This window comes from Trichechus manatus, unplaced genomic scaffold, assembly GCF_000243295.1.
Source record: "Trichechus manatus latirostris isolate Lorelei unplaced genomic scaffold, TriManLat1.0 scaffold00008, whole genome shotgun sequence".
Taxonomy (NCBI): Eukaryota; Metazoa; Chordata; class Mammalia; order Sirenia; family Trichechidae; genus Trichechus; species Trichechus manatus.
The window spans coordinates 17105503-17125961 of record NW_004443944.1 but is presented as its reverse complement, the minus strand read 5'-3'; the positions used below and the strand labels follow the sequence as shown (position 1 = coordinate 17125961).

The 20459-nt window shown below is 47.1% G+C and overlaps 1 protein-coding gene across 1 annotated transcript in view; it reads left to right on the top strand.

Annotated features, from left to right (window-relative positions):
* The first annotated feature begins 1359 nt into the window (after positions 1–1359).
* EYA2 (EYA transcriptional coactivator and phosphatase 2) overlaps positions 1360–20459 on the top strand; it is a 207824-nt gene continuing 188724 nt past the window's right edge. Inside the window, exons 1-2 of the mRNA XM_012558626.1 lie at positions 1360–1468; positions 18056–18101. Of these exons, the coding sequence (XP_012414080.1) occupies positions 1360–1468; positions 18056–18101 (155 nt within the window). The remainder of the gene's footprint in view (positions 1469–18055; positions 18102–20459) is intronic.

Below are 20459 nucleotides of genomic sequence, written 5' to 3'. Positions count from 1 at the left end.
ATCTCAGTTAATCTCCACCATGACCCTCTCAGGGAGGCACACTGATCATCCCGTTTTCCAGATGAGAAAATTTTGACTCAGAGTTCTTTGGCAGCTTGCCCAGGGTCATGAGTAGCAAAATGAGGATTTGAATCCACATCCTTTTTGCAGAAGAATCTGAGTTTATAACGACTATGTCATCAACTGTACTTTGTGTTTTATTAATTTAGATAGCTGATCCCGCTAATAATGACCTCTTGAGGCTGACAGGCGCTCAATAAATGGAGCCTTTCTCTGAGGACAATTTGAATTGGTGTTAAAAGTTATCAGTTGGTAGTTTAGTCCTTTGAAAATTGCTACTCCACATACCGCGTTGCGTGGATTAGCCAAAAACCTCATGTCCTAACCACCCAAACCAAGCCTGTTGCCATCGAGTCGATTCCTACTCATCGCAACCCTGTGGGACAGAGTAGAACTGCCCCATAGGGTTCCCAAGGCTGTAATCTTTATGGACGCAGATTGCCGCATCTTTCTGCTGTGAAGTGGCTGGTAGGTTGGAACCTCCAACCTTTCAGTTAGCAGCCGAGCGCTTAACCACTGAGCCACCGAGGCTTCTTTCCTTACCACAGTGGGTAGAAATTTAGGAGGAATAACTGCTGACGCGTTGCCAAGAGTTGGAAAAGTTTTCAATAAAAATGAGACGGACCCAAGGTGACTTCTCCCTATTCTTCCCCGTAACATTGTATTATTACGGTTACTGTATTACAATATATTGTAATGTTGATGCAAAGTTATCGAGGACTTCTTAACCAGTGTTCTCTTCCTCTGTCAGAATCAGCTTATCGGCAGTGGATTTGGTTTTTGGTTGAGGGGCCACGGTAACGGCTGTGAAGTTTTGCTGCCTAGGGGAACTTGTCAAAACGCTGACACTTTTTTGAGCTTTTCTTCATCTCTAGAAGTCACGCCGTGTCCTGGTTCTTCCCAATCCTCTGGCTTTTGTGAATCCAAATCTAGACGCTCACTCTCTGTACCTGTCTTTCCCTTCGTCCAGCTTCCTGGGTGGCTCCAGCTATTCAGATGACATTTAAAAGAGACCCCAATGTAATTTTTCTAATGGCAAAATACAGTAGGAAGGAGGGGAAAGTTTTAATCAAGTGGGTGTATTCTCCCGGGGAGAGCCAGTACTTCATTTTAATTCCTCATTTCCCTTTGATGAAAACTTTAGTGAATTTTTATTATGTAGAATTTATAAGAAGGCTGGGTTTAGGTAATCAGCTTTAATATTTATGCTCTTAGGGAAAAAAATGGGAATCATTAGTAAGCATGCATAATTAATGAATAAATTATATTTCCCCTTTGTTTTCTTCCAGGTACAAGGAAATGCTAGAACTAGTGATCTCACCCAGCCTTACTGTAAACGGCGATTGTCCGGATAAAGTGAAGCCTAACCGTGCTGACGTTGATGTCTGGACTCTGAGTGGCATAGAAGGTAGGCCTCCTGGGGTGAGTTTTGGGGACCGGTGGTGGTTCTCGCTCACCCCGCAGAATATAGGAAGGGACTGATGGCCTTAGAAAAGTATCCTTTCAAAAGTACTGTCATTATAACAGTTTCTCCTAACGCCATTTCAATGATTGCCTCTGGGCCAAAACTCTGTTTTATGTTGCTAGAAGTGTTGACTAGTCATTAGCGACAAAAGTATGCTCGTTTGGGTCTGAGCTTCCTTTCTTGGTCTCCCGTTCCAGGAAATGCTGGCACCTCCCCATGGATCTGAGTCCAGACGATAGTCAGGTGTGGTCCCAGGCCCAGCCCTGGGTGTAGCCTGCAGGGTCTCTGTCTGAAGCTCTGACAGCTGTCTGCTGCTCCAGTCTCTCCATCCAAGCCTGCGCCTTGTGTACGGGGTTTGCTATTAGAACAAGAACTTGTCTGCCTTTTGCTTTCAGGTTGGATTGGAGTCAAGGAAGCAGAGGAGAGTTAAATCTGTTTAAAAAAATTATTGGCAAAGGATGCGGCCGGACTAGTTTTCACTAGAACAGTTCCAGCTATTGTTTGCTCTGTTTGGGATCTGTCAGCCTTCCTGGTAAAGCTGGGAGTTAGCAAAAGGCATTAAGCTATTATGTTTAACCATTGGGCTTAACCCTTTCCTTGGTCGGCTCTGGGATTTGCGGCTCGGGCTCTGAGACCCCACCGGTCCCTCCTTCGCTGTCTGTGTTTGATGCCAGCTCGTGGGACACACATGCTCTGCAACCGTCCTGGGAAACCAAAGGGATGTTTGTCAAATCGAATGTAAAGTCCCAAGGAATTTGCTTGCTTTTAAGCAAATCAAAGCTTCCGTGAGTAATTATTGCTGTCACCAAAACAATGACATTTCACTTGTGTGCTGGTTATGAAGCTGGAACAATCCTGCTCCAAGCACCACCAAGGAGGGTCTGGGCTCCCGGACCAACACTGGGTAGTAGAGAACACACCCTCATTCTTCTGGCACTTTGGAGCGTCCCAGTAAACCACCCTGGGCTCCTTGAGAGTTTGGGAAGGTTTATTGAGCCCTGTTCAAAGACAGGCATGCTTTTCTTTCTGAGCAAGGGCACCAGTCCACTTAAGACTGACTGTATTTCAGAGCCAGTAGAGAGAGGAGGGAGCCCTGGTGGCGCACTGTTTAAGCACTTGGCTGCGGACCGAAAGATTGGCGGTTCGAACCAACCCAGCAGCTCTGAGGAAGAAAGACCTGACAATCTGCTTCCATAAAGTTTACAGCCTAGAAAACCCTATGGGGCGGTTCTCCTCTGTCACATGGGGTTGCTATGAGTCGAAGTCAACTCAGCATCGACAACAGAGAGAGGAAAAGGCATAGGCTTCCAGGGGAGGAAGATCCAAGTCTGAATCCCAGTCCTGCTGCTTGCCAGCTGAGTGACCTTAGGCAAATTGTTTAATTTCTCCGAGCCTCAGTTTTCTCACCTGTCAGATGGGGGTATAATAATGACCCATTTCCCTGGGTGGTACAAATGTTAACATGCTAGACTGCTAACAGGAAGTTTGGAGGTTGGATTCCCCCTAGAGGCACCTCAGAAGAAAGGCCTGGTGATCTACCCCCAAAAAATTAGTCATCGAAAACCCTATGAAGCAGTTCTACTCTGACACACAGGGGTCACCATGAGTCAGAGTTCACTCGAGGGCAACTGGTTGGTTCATAGGCTGCTTATGGCAAGGATTGAATGAGCTAATGTTTTGCAGAGTTCCTGGCACACTCGGGGGCATGGTAAATGGTTAACCTTTATTCTATTGTCATTCTCCTCTGAATCAAATAATCACAGTGAATTCAAAACCCTGGTTGCAAACTGGCAGCCCACAGCCAAGTCTGGCTCTCGGGTATGCCTTTGGTTTACATTGTGTTTTAAGTAAAAATGAACTTGTAAAAACTGGGAGCGCTCACATACAAATCTGGATTTCTGGTTTCTCTTGAAGTGTTAGGCGCTTTAGCAACATGGGGAGCGCTGGTGGCACAGTGGTTAAGAGCCAACGGGTTGGCAGTTCAAATCCACCAGCCGCTCCTGGGAAACCCTGTGGGGCAGTTCTGCTCTGTCCTGTAGAGTCACTATGAGTCAGAACCGACTCGATGGCACATTACAGCAACGTAGGGTCAATATGTTGTTGGAATCATCAGAATCGATGGCAATAGGTTTGTTTTTTTTTGGTTAGCAACACCGGGCCCCCGTTTCTGCCCGGCTGCCATTGAGGGACAACTGTCCCTTAGATGAGACCCGGTGCTCTAGTCGTCACAGCCCCTGCCACTCCCTTTTGATCTAGACTGGGCCATTTCACTCATTTACGGGGCCTGCCTGGCCCCTGTAGACGTTTGAGTTTGCAGCCCCTGTGCGGTAGCTGTGAAAGGTGACCAATGTCATGGTTAATCTGGTGCCCTTTGAAGACCCCTCAAATGGCACCTATCCATCTCCCCTCTCCTAAACACTAGGGAAAAGGCAAGCAGCTGGCCCCAAAGAGTTGTACCACAGATCTTCCAGGTTTGCCATGGCGTTGTGAGGGGTTGCTTTTCTGTCTCTTGGTTGGTTTTGTTCTATCTCATTGCAGATTTCAAAGCCAGCTTCTGGAATGCACGTCAGTGACTTGGTGATTAATTTTTGTGAGCACATACTTTGTGCTGGCCACTGCGCAAAGCCATGTAAATCTATACCAGTTCTCCTCTTCCTTCTCCATCACCATCAAAGCAAGCCCTTAGCACTTGCTACCTGCCAGGCATTACATGTATTAACTCATTTGATCTCCACAACTCCAAGAAGTGGGTACTATTATTAACCCCATTTCACAGATGACATCCAGACTCTAACGCACAGAGAGGTTAAGTAGCTTGATCAAGGTGACACACTTCAAGGACAGAGACAAAATTTGACCTTAGGCAGTCTGGCCCCAAAGTCTATTCTTCAGATGAGTATACTGTATTACACCCCTATTAGACTATCCACCCATTTTACAGATGTGGAAGCTGAGGCTTGGGGGAGTTAAGTAACCAGGTTAAAGTCACACAACTAGCGGCAGCCAGGAATCACACCCAGGCACTCTGGCTCCGCAGTCCCTGCTTCTAAACCCAATAATCCACTTTCTTCCAAACTCTTAAGAGTCTGCAGACCCCAGATGTCCAATCTCCCCACTCCAGACCCCACCAAGCCCTGACTCCTTTTTATAATGGAGTTGTCACAAGAACTACTCCCAAATTCATAGAGGGCAGAGCTGGTGGGGTCGGGTTATGCACATTTTTCTTTCTCTGTCCTGTGAGATGGGCAGTGAGCTCCTGTGATGCTAAGGGACATTCCACCCGAGTGTGGCTCCACTTGCCAGACTGAGCCAGTCTTCCCGCCTGGCATCCTGTCCTCCTACCTTCTGGGCCATTCATTCTGTAACAGAGTCTTTAGGAGGGATGTCAACTGCCCAGCCGAGGAGGACCCCAGAGAGTCAAGAGCCTCGGGTCTGCACTCAGGGAGATGCTGGAGGGAACGTGGACCCACGAAGCCCTCCAGTGGCCCCCCCTGTGACCCCGGCTCTGCCCCTTACCAGCTGTCTATCCCTGGGCGAACGGCCTAACCTCTTCGAGGCTCAGTTGCCTTTTCTGTCAAATAGGGATGATGCTGCCCTGACCTCATTGCATTCACATGGGGATGAAATGAGTTAAAACGTGGAGAGGACTCTGTTTTTAAAAAGTGTAGAATAAAATCTAAATTCCTTACCTTTGGGCACCAGGCTCTACCTGTCTGCCTCTGCCAGCCTCCCAAGCTCATCTCCTCCACCTCCCCGCTTTGCCCAGCCCCTGACCTTCCTTCTGGTTTTCTAACTAGAAAGCCTGATTTGCCCTCAGGGCTTTCGCACCTGCTGTGCCCTCTGCCTGAAATGCCCTTCCTTTCCTCCTTTTTAAAGGACAAATTCATCCCTAGTCACCAGGTAATATATAAACACACTATACACTGCCCTTATAATGGGCCCAAATCCCTTTTGCCGCATCCGCCCAATCTTAGCCCCTTCCTCTCTTCCCCGGAAGTAACCGCTGTTGTCATGTTTTGGTGGTGTGAATGGTTAATGTGCTCGGCTACTAACAGAAAGGTTGGAAGTTCAAGTCCACTCAGAGGCACCTTGGAAGAAAAGCCTGGCAAGCTACTTCTGAAAAATCAGCCATTACAAACCCTGTGGAGCACAGTTCTACTCTGACACGCATGGAGTCGCCATGAGTCAGAATTGACTTGATAGCAACTGTTTTTTATTTTTATTTTTAGAAATTATACAGTATTGCTTGGGGTAGGGATTAAAACACTAACACATATTTTTTATAACTTGCTTTTTTTCACTGAAGATATATGCTAGTGATGATCTACCTCTTTTTTTTTTTTTAACTGTGTAGTGTGCCAGAGAATGACTGTGTCCCAGTTCGTTTAACCATTCCCATACCAAGGAACACTTAGGTTACTTTTGTGATTTTTAATTGTTTTGTTCTTTTTTTCTTACATACATTGTTATGAGACCGCAACCACTCACCCCATTCTTCGACAGCACACTCCTCCCCTCCGCCCCTGATTCCCCATGAACATTCAACCAGCTCCTAACTCTCTCTGCATTCCCACCTCACGTCTGGACAGAAGCTGCCGCTTTGGTCCCGTGTATCTACTTGTCTAAGAGGCACATTATTCACAAGTATCACTTTCTGTCCCACAGTCCAGTCCGATCCCTGTCTGAAGAGTTGGCCTCGGAAATGTTTTAGTTCTGGGGTGATGGAGAGACCAGGAGCTGTGCCTTCCGGGGCACCCCCAGTCTTAGTCAGACCATTAAGTCTGGTCTTCTTACTAGAATTTGAGTTCTGCATCCCATCTTTCTACTGCTCCATCAGGGACCCTCTGTTGTGTTCCCTGTCAGGATGTTCATTGGTGGTAGCCGGGCACCATCTAGTTCTTCTGGTCTCAGGCTGATGAAGTCTCTGGTTTATGTGGCCCATTCTGTTTTGTTCTTAACAAACAATGTTGCAAGGAGTAGCCTTTGAACATGAGTATGTTTCTCTAGGGAAGTGCTAACTTTTTTTTTTTAAGTCTAAAAATAATTACAGTGAAACCTGTGAGAGCTGGAACTGGACCAGACTGTCTTGTTTTTCCAGGTCACACAAGTTTTCCGCCTTTGATAGGGGATAGTCTTATCACTTTTCTATTGCTCATTTTAGTAGAAAATATTTGAGTTTTCCTTCTCTGACAGGTTTCCGCCTTACACAGTTTCCAGCTTTCACAGGATCTGCTGTATTATCGACAGGCACATTTCATTCGTTTTAGAGAATGCACTTGACCATAACGTTAACATATGTCCTTTCCCCAAATTTGCAAACTTTACACATTTTGAGATATCTACGATGATATCTATTTGCAAGTTTTACAAGACCTGTCCGCCAGTTCACCGATACTGCTGACACTTTTCCTTTTCATTTCAATCTGTAGTTCTAGAAAGAATACAGTGGGTAGGTAAAGTTCCGTTCTAGTGCTAGAGACAATCCAGGGAGCAGAGTGTGAGGTGCAAATGGATAGAGAAGAATCACTGTGTTAAAAAAAAAAAAAAAGGCAATGCACTGAATCCTAGGAAGGTTACGTGGATACAATACTCAACTGCAGTCAGCTAGTATCCAATAAATGTGCCTCTTAGGATAACATGGCTAACTGCAGCGACTTCCTTTCTGACTTACCAACTCCCATTTGTTCGGCTGCACTTCCTTGTGAAACCTACTGCACCCCTCCCTAGAGAGATTTGGTAGGTAGTTTCTCATTCGCTTCTTTCTTTATCCAACCACATATTCGACAAAGTGAGGCACCTACTGCGTACAGAGCATTGAGAATCTGATGTGAAAAAGCCCACCGCTTCCTGCCTTCATGGACTTGGCAGTCTGACGGGCACTGTGCCCCTGCGGACACTTCCTACACTGCCTGCTGGCTGGTCACTGTCCATCACATCCTTTGGGTTAGGAGTCAGCCAGGCCAGGTGTGTATTCAGCTGGGGGCGGATAATCCAACAGGCAAGGTAAGCACAGTGCTTACCTTGCTTACCAGATCATCTGTAGTGAACAATTTCATTTTTTCACCACATTAAAGATTCTTCTTCTAGGTATGGCTGGCATCTGTCTCTCTCTCAATCCCACAACACCTTCCTACAGAATCAAAGCCTCATTTCAAATTTACCATCCCTGACAGGGGCAGATGACCCAGTAAGCAAGCTAAGCATGGGTTTACTTGTGCTTACTTACCAATCAGTAGTGCACAATTTCACATGGGTTTCACCATATCCCTCATGAGGGAGTTAGAAAGGATTTAGTGTGATAAACCCGTTGCCGTCAAGTAGATTCTGACTCATAGCAACCCGATAGTACAGAGTAGAACTGCCCCATAGGGTTTCCAAGGGGTGGCTGGTAGATTTGAACTGCTGACCTTTTGGTTAGCAGCTGAGCTCTTAACCACTGTGCCACCAGAATGTGTGTTCAATGTTTTGCATACTACTCAGTACTTAGAAAACCAAACCAGTTCTGGCAAGTGGACTCTGACTCATAGCGACCCTGCATGTGTCAGAATAGAACCGTGCTCCATAGGGTTGTCACTGGCTGGTGTTCTTGGAAGCAGATCGCCAGACGGTCTGGGCCAGACCTTTCTTCAGAGGCACCTCTGGGTAGACTCAAACTTCCAGCCTTTCCATTAACAGTCAAGCAGGTCAACTGTTTGCACCACCCGGGGATTCTGACACTTAGAGAACACTCAGTAGGTGTCTCGCCATCTTTAATGAACATAGGAATCAGATCCAGCCTCAGAGTCTGCATTTCTAACAAGCGTCCAAGTGTTGCTGATATTGCTGGTCCACCAGCCTCGCTCTGAGGAGAAAGCTCTGGCACAGTGGCTTTCAAACTCTACTTTGCATCAGAGTCCCCTGAAGCTTGTTAACTCACAGATTGCAGGGCCCCACCTCCGGTGTTTCTGATTGCCCCTCCCCACAAAGGTTTGGGCTGGGACCAGAGTATTTGCATTTCTGCACTTCCAGGAGTTGCAGCTGCTGCTGGTCCAGGGCCCACACTTTGAGAACCACTGCTGTAACACTGGTTTTCCAACGTGCCTGCACATTGGAATAACCTGGGAAGGTTTGGGATTTGAGTTTTTTTTTAATGCTAATACCCTGATCTCACTCCCAGAAAGTCTGATTTAATTGGTCAGGGGTGTGGCCTGGCATCAGGTTTTTTTTCATCTCCCCAGATGATTCTACTGTGCACCCAAGGTTGAGAACCATTGTTCTAGACTCTGAATTCTTCCAGGGCAAAGACGGTTTTTCGTATATAATTCATAGATACACGGATATAGATATACTTAAGTATATAAATTCCTGTTTCTATTTGGCACACAGTCTAGTGCCTGGCTCATGGTAGATCCTTAAAAAAGCTAGCTGGATGAATGGATGGATGGATGGATGGATGGATGGATGGATGGATGGATGGATGGATGGATGGATGGATGGATGGATGGTTGGTTGGATGGATGGATGGATGGATGGATGGATGGATGGATGGATGGATGGGTGGATGGGTGGTTGGATGGATGGATGGATGGATGGATGGATGGATGGTTGGATGGATGGATGGATGGATGGATGGATGGATGGAAGGGAAGAAGGGAGGGTGGGAGAGTGGGTGGGTAAATACAGAGTGATCTTAAGGAATCACAGACACTTCAAGTTGATAATGACTTTGAATCCTTAGCAAAGTTTCCTTAACTTCCCCCTGCCTCATTTTCCACATCTGTAAAGTACAGTTACTACTAATAACTTCCTCATTGGATTGTTATGGGGAAAAAAAGAGCTAATACTCATGCAGCCCTTCGCACAGTGCCGGGCTTGTAAGAAACACTTGAGAAATACTAACTATCGTTTATCACTATTCAAGGGAAAAATTGGATCTGAATTGTATCCTGCCTTCTGAAGGAAGGAAAATAGTTGAGGTTACTAAGGAGGCAAAGCTGAATAGGGGAAATGTTTTTCTTTTAAAATGCAGATGCGTTTTTCAAAAGCTGATGCTCTAATCTCATTAAGTGTTTCCACAGCAGACGTGGAATCACTGCCGCACGGAACGAGCCGAGCTGTTGTCTTCTCTCACACTTCTTGCACCTCCTTTGCCTTGGGGTGACGAGGTCTCATTTTCAGCTTCAGTCTCACCGGTTCCAGCCCAAGGCTGACAGATACGGATTCATGGCAGCCAAGCCAGGTTGCTCTGCCTAGAGCTTTGCCCAGGTGCTGACCTCAGGAGCCACAGGCTTCGCTTTCCCACCTTTAAACCTTTCCCAGGTGGCTTCCTGGAGGACTGAGCACTCAGAACAACCTCTACATGAACAGAACAGAAACAACACTTTGTGAAGTATTGGCATAGTGTTGAGGAAACTGCTAATCCCCACTTGACAGAACAGGAGAACAGGGCGCTGACTATTATTGTGTAAAAATGCTCTCCGTGGGTGAAGAACTTCCACCCCTGGCAGTGCGATCAACTTCAGCCCTGGTTTTTTTTTTTTTTTTTTTTTTGCTTTTTTTTGCCTATACTGTCACTTGCTTGAAGTCCTTGGGTGGTACAGATGGTTAAGTGCTCGGCTGCTAACCAACGGGTTGGGGGTTTCAGTCCACCTAGAGGTGCCTCAGAGCCCTGGTGGCGCAGTGGTTAAGAGCTCAACTGCTAACCAAAAGGTCGGCAGTTTGGATCCACCAGCCACTCCTTGGAAACGTTATGGGGCAGTTCTCCTCTGTCCTGTAGGGTCGCTATGAGCCGGAATCGACTCGACGCCACCGGGTTTAAGATTGTCATACTCTAGGGAATGCTGGCCTCTATCATTCCCTTCAGTCCTCAGCAGCACCCCACGCGGGACCAATGGTTTGTCAGCACTCACATAGCCGCTCACTGAGAGTCAAAATTGGACACACACCTCTGGACTCCTAGAACAGTGCCCCATCCTCCTTGAGGAGGTTTCCATGTCCCTGTCCCTGGTGTAGGAGCAATTCAAGTCCCCCCAGCAAGGAAGATGAGCTGATACAATGTATCCACACGCAGCTTTTGTAGCAAAGCAAAGACTTGACTCCAAGCATCTCTCAACAGAAGTTGTCTCATCTCACCAGGGATCAGTCAGAAAAGGGCCTCTGGGGTCCAGTCAGGCAACATAACAGTAGTAGCTGCTTTCAGAATTTTTAGCGTCTTAATCCTCCCGTGAGAGGTGCAAAAAGTGTGAACATTCAGATTGGGCTCACGGATTTAAGTGCTTTAAGCCAGGGCCCCCAGGAGAGTGAAAAACTAATAATAGCTCCTGGGTGTTGAGCAGTCACCATTTGACAGGTACCTGCCTCATGTAGGAAACCCTGGTTGTGTAGTGGTTAAGTGCTATGGCTGCTAACCAAGAGGTCGGCAGTTCAAATCCACCAGACGCTCCTTGGAAACTCTGTGGGGCAGTTCTACTCCGTCCTATAGGGTCGCTATGAGTCAGAATCGACTCGATGGCAACGGGTTGCCTCATGCAATCCTCACAGCGCCTCTTCAGGTTCCAGATATTACCCATTTTTCAGATGAGGAAAACTAAGGCTCAGAGAGAGGAGGTTACGGGCACAAGGTCACACAGCTATATTGTAGCAGAACAGGGACTTGAACTTGGGTCTCGGACCCCTTAAGACCCCTATGGTTTCTTGGGAAAGAACATTAAATTAGCAAATTATGAGATTTGGGTTGTAGCCCTAGCCCACAGTAGGTGCATGATAAACATCTGTTCAATGTATGAGTTGTGCATGTCCCTGGGCAAGTTACTACACAAGCACATACACTCATACTTAAGTGTGCACACACACACACACACATGCACACACACTCCATCTTTAGTTTCCTAATAGTAAAATTAAGAGGATTGGAGTTTATGGTTTGCTCATTTATATTACCAGCTCATTTATATTACCATAAAAAAAAACCCGTTGCTGTTGAGTGAATTCCAACTCATGGCAACCCTAGGGGACAGAGTATAACAGCCCTGTAGGGTTTCCAAAGAGTGGCTGGTGGATTCGAACTGCTGACCTTTTGGTTAGCAGCTGTAGCTGTTAACCACTGTGCCACTAGGGCTCCTATATTACCATATTGTAACTTCTGATACGGATATTGGAACTCTGGCTGCATAGTGGTTGCAAAAGGTTGACAGCTCGAGTCCACCAGCTGCTCCTTGGAGATCCTATGGGGCAGTTCTGCTCTGTCCTGTAGTGCCACTATGAGTCGGAATTGACTTGATGGCAGCTGGTTTTGATGTGGAGATTTATTTTTGTGAATCCAGAACTGTGATAATTTTTAGTGATCTGTAGTTCTGTATTAGCCAGCGGGCCAGACTCTCACTACTCAAGTGTGATTCATGGACCAGCTGCATTAGCAACACCTGGGAGCTCCCTCAACATGTGGAATGAGAGTCTGAGTTTACCAAGATCCCGAGGTGAATCCTGTGCATGTTAAGGTTCCAGGTGCACTGATCTATACCATCCTTTTATTTCTTTGCACCTTGTTGTAATGTAATGAAGTACTTATTTATGTAAGTATTTGTTTACTATCCGTCTCCCCTACTAAGCAGTGGTTCATAAGGGCAGGAACCCTGTCTACTTTTGCTCACTATCGTAACCCAGTTCCTAGCATGCGCTTGGCACACAGTTGGCATTTAATACATGAATGAGTCAATGAATGAATGAATGACAGATCCTAGATGTTCTGGCCCTCTGCTTAGCTATACTAATCTTTATCCCATCACCCATAGGAGACTGGGGAGGAAATGAGGCTTAAGAGTTTTAATTAAATGCAGAAGTAAATGTAGGAGGCTTTCTCTGCTCGTCCCCACTTGAGCGCTAGCTGCCTCATTTTGTGGAGCTGCATCCCTGAGACACGGTGGTGAAGCTCAGAGAAAGTAGATCTGGCTGTATTGGTCACTGGGTCGCTAGGGCTGCTTTCACCACTGGCAAAGTGGATGTGAGTCCCCAACAATTTCTTCTCCATTAACCTCAGCCTTGTGGTCTCCACATTGCAGCATGAGTCCATCATAGCCAGCTCAGTGGCACAGACAAGGTTGAGAACAGGAAGTTGGTGGTCAATGGAAAGCGTATCTCCATCTCCCAGGCACCAGATCCCACCAATGTCAAAGGGGAGGTGCTGCTGCTATATATGGTGTCTAAAGAAGCCTGGAGCTCCCTCGAAGAGTGGAGTCACAGGGTATCACCTCTGTCCCTTGTGCAGATGACCCCGTGTTTATGATGGGGGGTGGTCCATGAGAAGTATGACCACTCCCTCTTGATTGGCAGCATGCCATCTGCTTGGCCCCCTTGGCCAGGGTCTCTGACAACTTTGGCATCTTAAAGGAACTCATGACCAGAAGCTACATCCTCTCTACCCCTCTGGCAAATTGTGCTCCAATTACCATGATGCTGTCCAGAGCATCATCCTGCATCCAATGGTGCTGTAAAGGCTGTGATCAGCGTCCTTCCTGAGCTGAATGGGAAGCTCACTGGCATAGCCTTCCTTGTCTCTACCCTCAATGTTCTGTTGGGGATCTGACCTGGATCTGGAAAAAGCTGTCAGATGCAATGGCATCAAAAAAGTGGTGAAGCACAATAGCAAAAAGATGGAAACAACCTAGGGGCCATCAACAGACAAGTGGATAAACAAATTATGGTATATTTGCACAATGGAATACTATGCAACGATCAAGAACAATGATGAAGCCGTGAAACATCTTATAACATGGATGAATCTGGAGGGCATTATGCTGAGTGAATTAGTGAGGACAAATATTATATAAGACCACTATTATAAGAACTCAAGAAAAGGTTTAAACACAGAAGATAACATTCTTTGATGGTTACAAGGGTAGGGAGGGAGGGTGAGGGTTATTCACTAACTAGATAGTAGACAAAAATTGTCTTAGGTAAAGGGAAGGATAGCACACGCTACAGGGGAAGTCGGCACAACTGGACTAAACCAAAGCTAAGAAGTTTCCTAAAAACAACCAAACACTTCGAGGGACGGAGTAGCAGGGGTGGGGGTCCAGGGACCATGCTTTCAGGGGACATCTAGGTCAATTGGCGTAACAATGTTTATTAAGAAAATGTTCTGCATCCTACTTTGGTGAGTGGTATCTGGGGTCTTAAAAGCTTGCAAGCAGCCATCTAGGATGCATCAACTGGTCCCAGCCACCTGGAGTAAAGGAGAATGAAGAACACCAAAGACACAAGGAAAGTAGTAGCCCAAGAGACAGAAAGGGCCACATAAACCAGAGACTTCAACAGCCTGAGACCAGAAGAACTAGATGGTGCCCGGCTACCACCAGTGACCACCCTGACAGGGAACACAATGGAGAGTCCCTGATGGAGCAGGAGAAAGGTGGGGTGCAAAACTCAAATTCTGATAAGAAGACCAGACTTAATGGTCTGACTGAGTCTGGAGGAACCCTGGAAAGCATGGCCCCTGGATTCTCTGTCAGCCCAGAAATAAAACAATTTCCCAAACCAACTCTTCAGACAAAGATTGGACTGGACTGTGGGACATAAAATGATACTCGTGAAGAGTGTGTTTCCTAGCTCAATAGATACATGAGACTAAACGGGCAGTTTCTGTCTGGAGGTGAGATGAGAAGGCAGAGAGGGTTAGGAGCTTTTTGAATGGACATGGGAAATCAGGGGTGGAAAGGAGGAGTGTGCTGTCACAGTATAGGGAGAGCAGGTGGGGTCACATAACAATGTATGTATAAATTTTTGTATGAGAGACTAACTTGAAATGTAAACTTTCACTTAAACTACAATAATAAAAAAAGAAAGTGGTGAAGCAGGTAACTGGGGGGATCATTGAAAGACATCCTGAGCTACATGGGGGACCAGGCTGTCTACTGCGATTCTAACAGTGGTGCCCACTCCACCTTTCTTATTAGGGCTGCCATTGCCCACAATGACAACTTTGTCAAGCTCACTTTCTGGTATGACGATGATGTTTGGCTACAGCAACTGTAAGCTGAACCTCTTGATCCACATGGCCTCTGAGAACTAATAGCCCTGGGCAACCAGCAACGCACAAGAGGCAGAGAGAGCCTCTCAGCCCTTGTGGAGTCCGTGCCCCACCTCTAGGTTCAGTGCACTGAGACTCTCCATCCTTGTCATAGTCCATCCTGGGCCTCCTGAAGAAGGGAAGGAGCTTAGAGAGCCCTGCCTTACCATGGGCCGTCAGAATCATCAATGAAGTCTACATCATCCTTAGCAGGGGGGAAAACGAAGGGAAGGGAAGGGAGGGAGGGATGGAAGGAAGGTGAAGAAAGAAGGGAAGGAGGGGAGGGAGAGAGGGAAGGAGGAAGGAGGAGAAAGAAAAAAAAAGGGAGGAAGGGGATCTTTCCGTATAACACACTAATTTTCCAGGTTCTCAGTTCCCCTGAGTGTCCTGGGATGAAAAGGTTAAATGTAAAAGAAAAGGGCAAAACCCTGTGTTTTCCAAAACTCGCACAGTCTGCAGAAGGAAAACCTCTTTGCACTTGGAAATGTCTATTCCTGGCTTGCGCGGTCTTCTTAGAGGTTGGTTCCTGGTGTAGTAAAGGGAGGGTATCATAGCTCAGACCCTTCAGAGGGGTGGACAGCAGGCAAGGAGCACCTGCCTGTGTGGGGAAGGCAGGTCGATGAACAATTCAGAGGAACAGGGTGGAGGTGAGAAAAGAAAGCCGGGGTGAGTCAAACATGCAAATTGTGCCACAGAGGCCGGGAAGAAAGACACTTCCTTCCAATTTGTGGACTGCCAGGTTAATCCGAGCCCATAGGAATGTGGTTTCCATACATTTATACTTTTATGAATATTTACATATTTATTAAAGAAAACATTCAAAATGTTTAATTCACTAAGTTATGTATTACTGAACGCACTCAAGTTGCGGGCTTTTATCAATAATGAGATGGTGGCTGCTTCAGAATGAGATAGTTTATTCTCTGGTCCTGGGGGAGGATAGAGAAGGGGCGATGCTGGAGGGCCTGCCTGCTAAGCAAACCTGGAGTGGGGAGATTAGCATTGATGAGCACCTACTGTATGCCTGGGACCTTCCTCTGCTTTAGATCACTGCCTGTCAAACTGTTTATGCAATGCAACACATGATAAGAAATATATTTTCACACTGCCATACACACACACACACACACACACAAGCACACACACGCCTATGACTAAAACATAAATTTCACTCAATTCCTTCTTACTATGGGCAATATATAGTCCCTGGGTAGTACAAATGATTTAGGCGCTTGGCTGCTAACCAAAAGGTTGAAGGTTTGAATCTATCCAGAGGTGACTCCAAAGAAAGGCCTGGCAATCTACTTCTGAAAGATCAAAGTCATTGAAAACCCTTTGGAACACAGTTCTACTCTGAAACACGTGAAGTCGCCATGAGCCTGAATTGACTCAGTGGTAACTGATTTTTGATGGGCAATACATGGGGATATTGCCTGTTTTATTTTTTAATTCTAGTTGTAACTCTTGGAACTTCAGGACACCTCCACCCCTCCTGACCCAGTGGGTGGGACTTGCACAGCATTTGACTCAGGCAAGGAGGTAGTTAAAGTACGGGCTTTGGATTCAAATAACCCTGGGCTCCCGTCCTGTTTCCCTCACCCACAGGCTATGTGGCTTGAGGAAGGCACTTAACCTTTGGAGCCTCAGTTTCTTATCTGTATAGTGGGGATAATCACAGAGCCTACCTCACAGCATTGTTGTGAGAACTAAATGAGATCATGTGTATAAGCAGTTAACAGAGTCAACCCCAAGTCACCCATAGTCAAGTTCTCTGCAAATGTGCTATTATGATGATGATTATCATTGTCGGCTGGAGTGATGTGGTTGAGAAGACAAAACTCCCGAGCCGTATCCCCAGGTTCAGATCACAGATCTACCCCTTACGGCCTCTGTGGCTGTGGGTGAGTTACTTAAACTCTGTGTGCCTCTGGCTGTTCGTCTGTAAAATGGGGGCATTACTAGAATGCTCCTCATGGGGTGGTTGTTGTTAGGTGCTGTCAAGTTGATTTTTAACTCATAGCGACCCCATGTGACAGAGTAGAACTGCTCCATAGAGTTTTCTTGGCTGTAATCTTTACAGAAGTGGATTGCCATGTCTTTTCTCCAACGGAGCCACTAGGCGGGTTCGAACCACCAACTTTTCGTTAGCCAGGCTCTTAACCATTGCACCACTAGGGCTCCTTATGGGGTGATTATGAGACTTAAAATAACTAATCCAGGGAAAGTGTTTAGAAGAGAGCTCGGCACTTAACAAGCACAAGGTAAATGATGGATATCATCGACTTTATCATTATCATCACCTTATTTAATCCTCACAGCATCCTTGTGAGATAAACGTTTGTGTCCCCATTGCAAAGGAGAGGACTCGGAGTCCCAGGGACCCTCACAACCTGCCCAGAGTCCCATAGCAGTAAGCGGTATAGTGGGAGTTGCAAGTTGGTCAATCAGAGCCTCCAGCTCAGGGGCTAAGAGAGGCTCAGCGCTCTGGGGGTCTTGAGGACGTTTCCCAGGTGGCTCGGGGACATGCCAGCCACTGCCCTACATAACAGGGAGTGCCAATCAGCAGATTGTGCACCCTGTCCCCATCAGTAGACTCGTTGTCTAGTATTTGGCCAGGCCTCCATAGTGGGGAGGTTGAGTTGCATTGTTAAAGATGATGTAGATCAAAAATAGTCCCCATTGAAGTGCCCATTTATAAGATTAGTCCTCTTGCAAATATCTCTGCCAGCTTGATTCTGTCACCTTTTCGTCACCTTCTTCATCGTCTGCCCCTCAGCAATGCTTGGACGCTGTGTGTCCAGTGATAACGGTGCAAAGCAAGTGCATCGGAGTTCAGGCCTCTTCCCTCTCTCTACTCCATTCTGAGTGGAGCCCAGGAGATGATCCAACATGTGCCTTCCCCTAAGTGCTGGGGCCAGCACCACCTGAACTCTATGGACTGAGGGTGGAGGGGAGATTGCCCCAGGAAACATCAAGGTGATGTCATTATCAGAAGAGAAATGGATGTTAGACCATCAAAGCCAACCGGTGTCTACCATTCTGGGGTTGTTGGGTTGCCTTTGAGCCAGGGAAAAGAGTTAGACTCTATCCATGAGTGGAGACAGCACTAACTTGGGAATCAGATCCCAGTTCAGGTCCCATTTGTGCTGCTCTCTAGTCATGTGACCTGGCTCAAGCACATTCTGGCTGTCTCTCTGTGGCCTCGGTTTCGCCACCTGTAGAGTGGGTGGGGAGTGGATTCCACTCTGATGATTCGAGATACTATATGGAGTCCTTCACTGGGCACCCAAAGGTAAAGCATATCCAAAAAGATTCTCAAGAAGGAGACGGCTAAAATGCTTCACCTCAGATCTGCTTTTGCGGTTGAGAAAGTCCCTGGCAATTCCTTTCTTAGTTTCTTCCTGCTTAAGCCAGTGTCTGAAGTCACAACATTTGCAGAACATCTCCCTGACAGCTAAAGCCCTTCAAATGTTTCTTGTTCCCTCCAGGCATCCCTACATCAGGCCTTCCGTGTGTGTCCCAGCTCCTTGCCAGGTAAGCACCCTTGTCTTGTCCTCTGCCCACACTCCTGTTTGCTTTCTTGGCGGGTGGAGGTCAAGAGAGAGGGCTCTGGAGCCAGACTTCCTGGCTGGAAGCCCCAGTGCCAGCACTTACCAGCTGAGTGACCTTGTGCAAGTGACTCCCCTTCCCGGGGTCTCAGTCTCCTCAACTACAAAAGGGTGGATCGTAATGCCTGCCCCAGGAAGTGAGCTAAAACATGTCAAAAGTGCTTGGAATGGTGCCTGCAATGGAGTGGGCTGCGAGGGTGAGCTATTATTTTCTCCTTTCTTCTCTGTTCTTTTTTCATTTCCTTTCATTTTTCTTTCTTTCCCACCTCTCCTTTCCCTTCCTATGCATAGACTCTTTCTCAGTTCTTCCCTGCCTTTCTTCTCCCATCTCTGCCTCTTTCTCCTTCCCTCCTGACCGTTCTCTCCCTTGCCCTCTCTTTCTCCCTCCTCCCTTCTCTCTCTTTCCTTCCTCTTGCTCTCTTCCTCCCTCCCTCCTCCTCCTCCCCTCTCCTCCCTCTTCTTCATCCTCTCTCTTTCCTTCTCCCCCCTCCTCTTCCCTCTCTTGCATCCTTTCTTGCTACTCCAAATCTTCCTCAGTCCAAACCCCACACTGAGCCCTGGCGACTCAGATGAACGAGGCATAGACTCTGCCCTCAGAGAGTTTCCAGTCTAGTGGGGAGACAGACCAGTGACTCAGAGATACCAGCACAGGAGCATTAAAGCTTCCCGCAGGCAGGTGCAGGGGCAGTGGGAGCTCAGAGATGGACAAGGCTCAGCGGAGCCCTCAGTGCCTGCCCTCGAGGAGCTGCCAGTCTGTGCCCCGCGGTGAGAGAAGCCCCTCTGCTAGAGGGTGGACTCCTCAGTATCTGGAAATGTTCCTTCCTTACCAACGCGGGAGAAGCTGTTTATAAAGAACAAACACGTTTGCTTAGCCATGCTTTCCCTCCAGAAGATGTTTTGGGGGTGGTTAGTAGCTCCTGAGAACGATTAGAATCTACCCAGCTTCATTTTAAGGCCTCGGGTTAGAGAACTCCACTGTCCTTGCTCTGGGTCTTAACTTTAGCCCCAGCTTAATCCAAGTTGGGTTAATTGGTTTTGATGGGAGGCAGGAGTTGATCATCTCAGAGTTCCTCCTTCTCCTCTTCTTAATGAGCCCTGGTGGTGGTGCAACGATTAAATGCTCGGCTGCTAACCGAAGGTTGACGGTTCGAACCCACCCAGCGGCTCTGCAGGAGCGATCTGCTCCCATAAAGATTACAGCCTAGAAAACCCTATGGGGCAATTCTGCTGTGTCACATGGGGTCGCTATGAGTCAGAATCAACTCGACGGCACCTAACAACAGCAACTTCTCTTCTAAGGGAGGGTGCAAATTGGGAGCATTTTCAAATAAGTTTCCCTGCTCAGCACCAAGTCCAACTGGCAGATGTGTGCACTCCTGGCCCCCCACAGAGCCTTGATATTGGCTGATGAGACACCTCCCAAGCACGGGTCTGGCATCTCCAGCTCAAATTGGTTTCTTATGCATTTTAGAACAAGCTCCCAAAATAACCCTTCATCATAGTAGTAGTCGAAAAGAAAAAAGGGCATGAGAACATTTTTTTATAATTCCTTAAACTTTTGCATCTGTTTCACAACACGTGATGTGGGGCTCCATGCGCAGGAGGAACTCTGAAGCTGAGCGGGCTTAAACGAAAGTGATGTAACCAACGTGGAATCAGACATGGGTTAGGAATCTCATCCGCATTTACTGCTAAACACGCCAGGTAGAATAGTTAGCTACACGATGCCAAGTTGCAGGTGGCTAGAGTATCAGTAACCTAAAGGGTAAGGACTGGGTGGTGGAGCGGTTAAGGGCATGACCACTGGAGCTGGGGTTCAAGCTCTCTATCAGCTGTGTGCCTTTGGCATGTTAGTCTCTCTCTGCCTCTGTTTTCGTATCTGTAAAATAGGGGTGAGAATAGGAACTCGCTCCAAGAGTTGTCGAAGTTGTTGTGAGAATCAAGTGAGCCAATTCATTTAATTACATAAAGTAATTAGAACAGTGCCTGGCACATAATAGGCTCAAGAACTGTTAGCTGTTTTTATCGCCAGGTGCAGTGGGCGTGGTAGGGGTTGCTGCAGACCGAGTGATTCTCAATCCAAGGGGCGGCCACTCCTCAAATCCACGCGAGTGCACACCCAGGCTGCCAGCCCATGTGATTTCCAGGAGAGAGTGGAAACAGGGAGTGTGGGAGAGAGAGAGAGAGAGAGAGAGAGTGTGTGTGTGTGTGTGTGTGTGTGTGTGAAATCTTCTGGTTTTAAAATATTGTCAATAAATTTAAACAAACACTACACTGGCCAAAT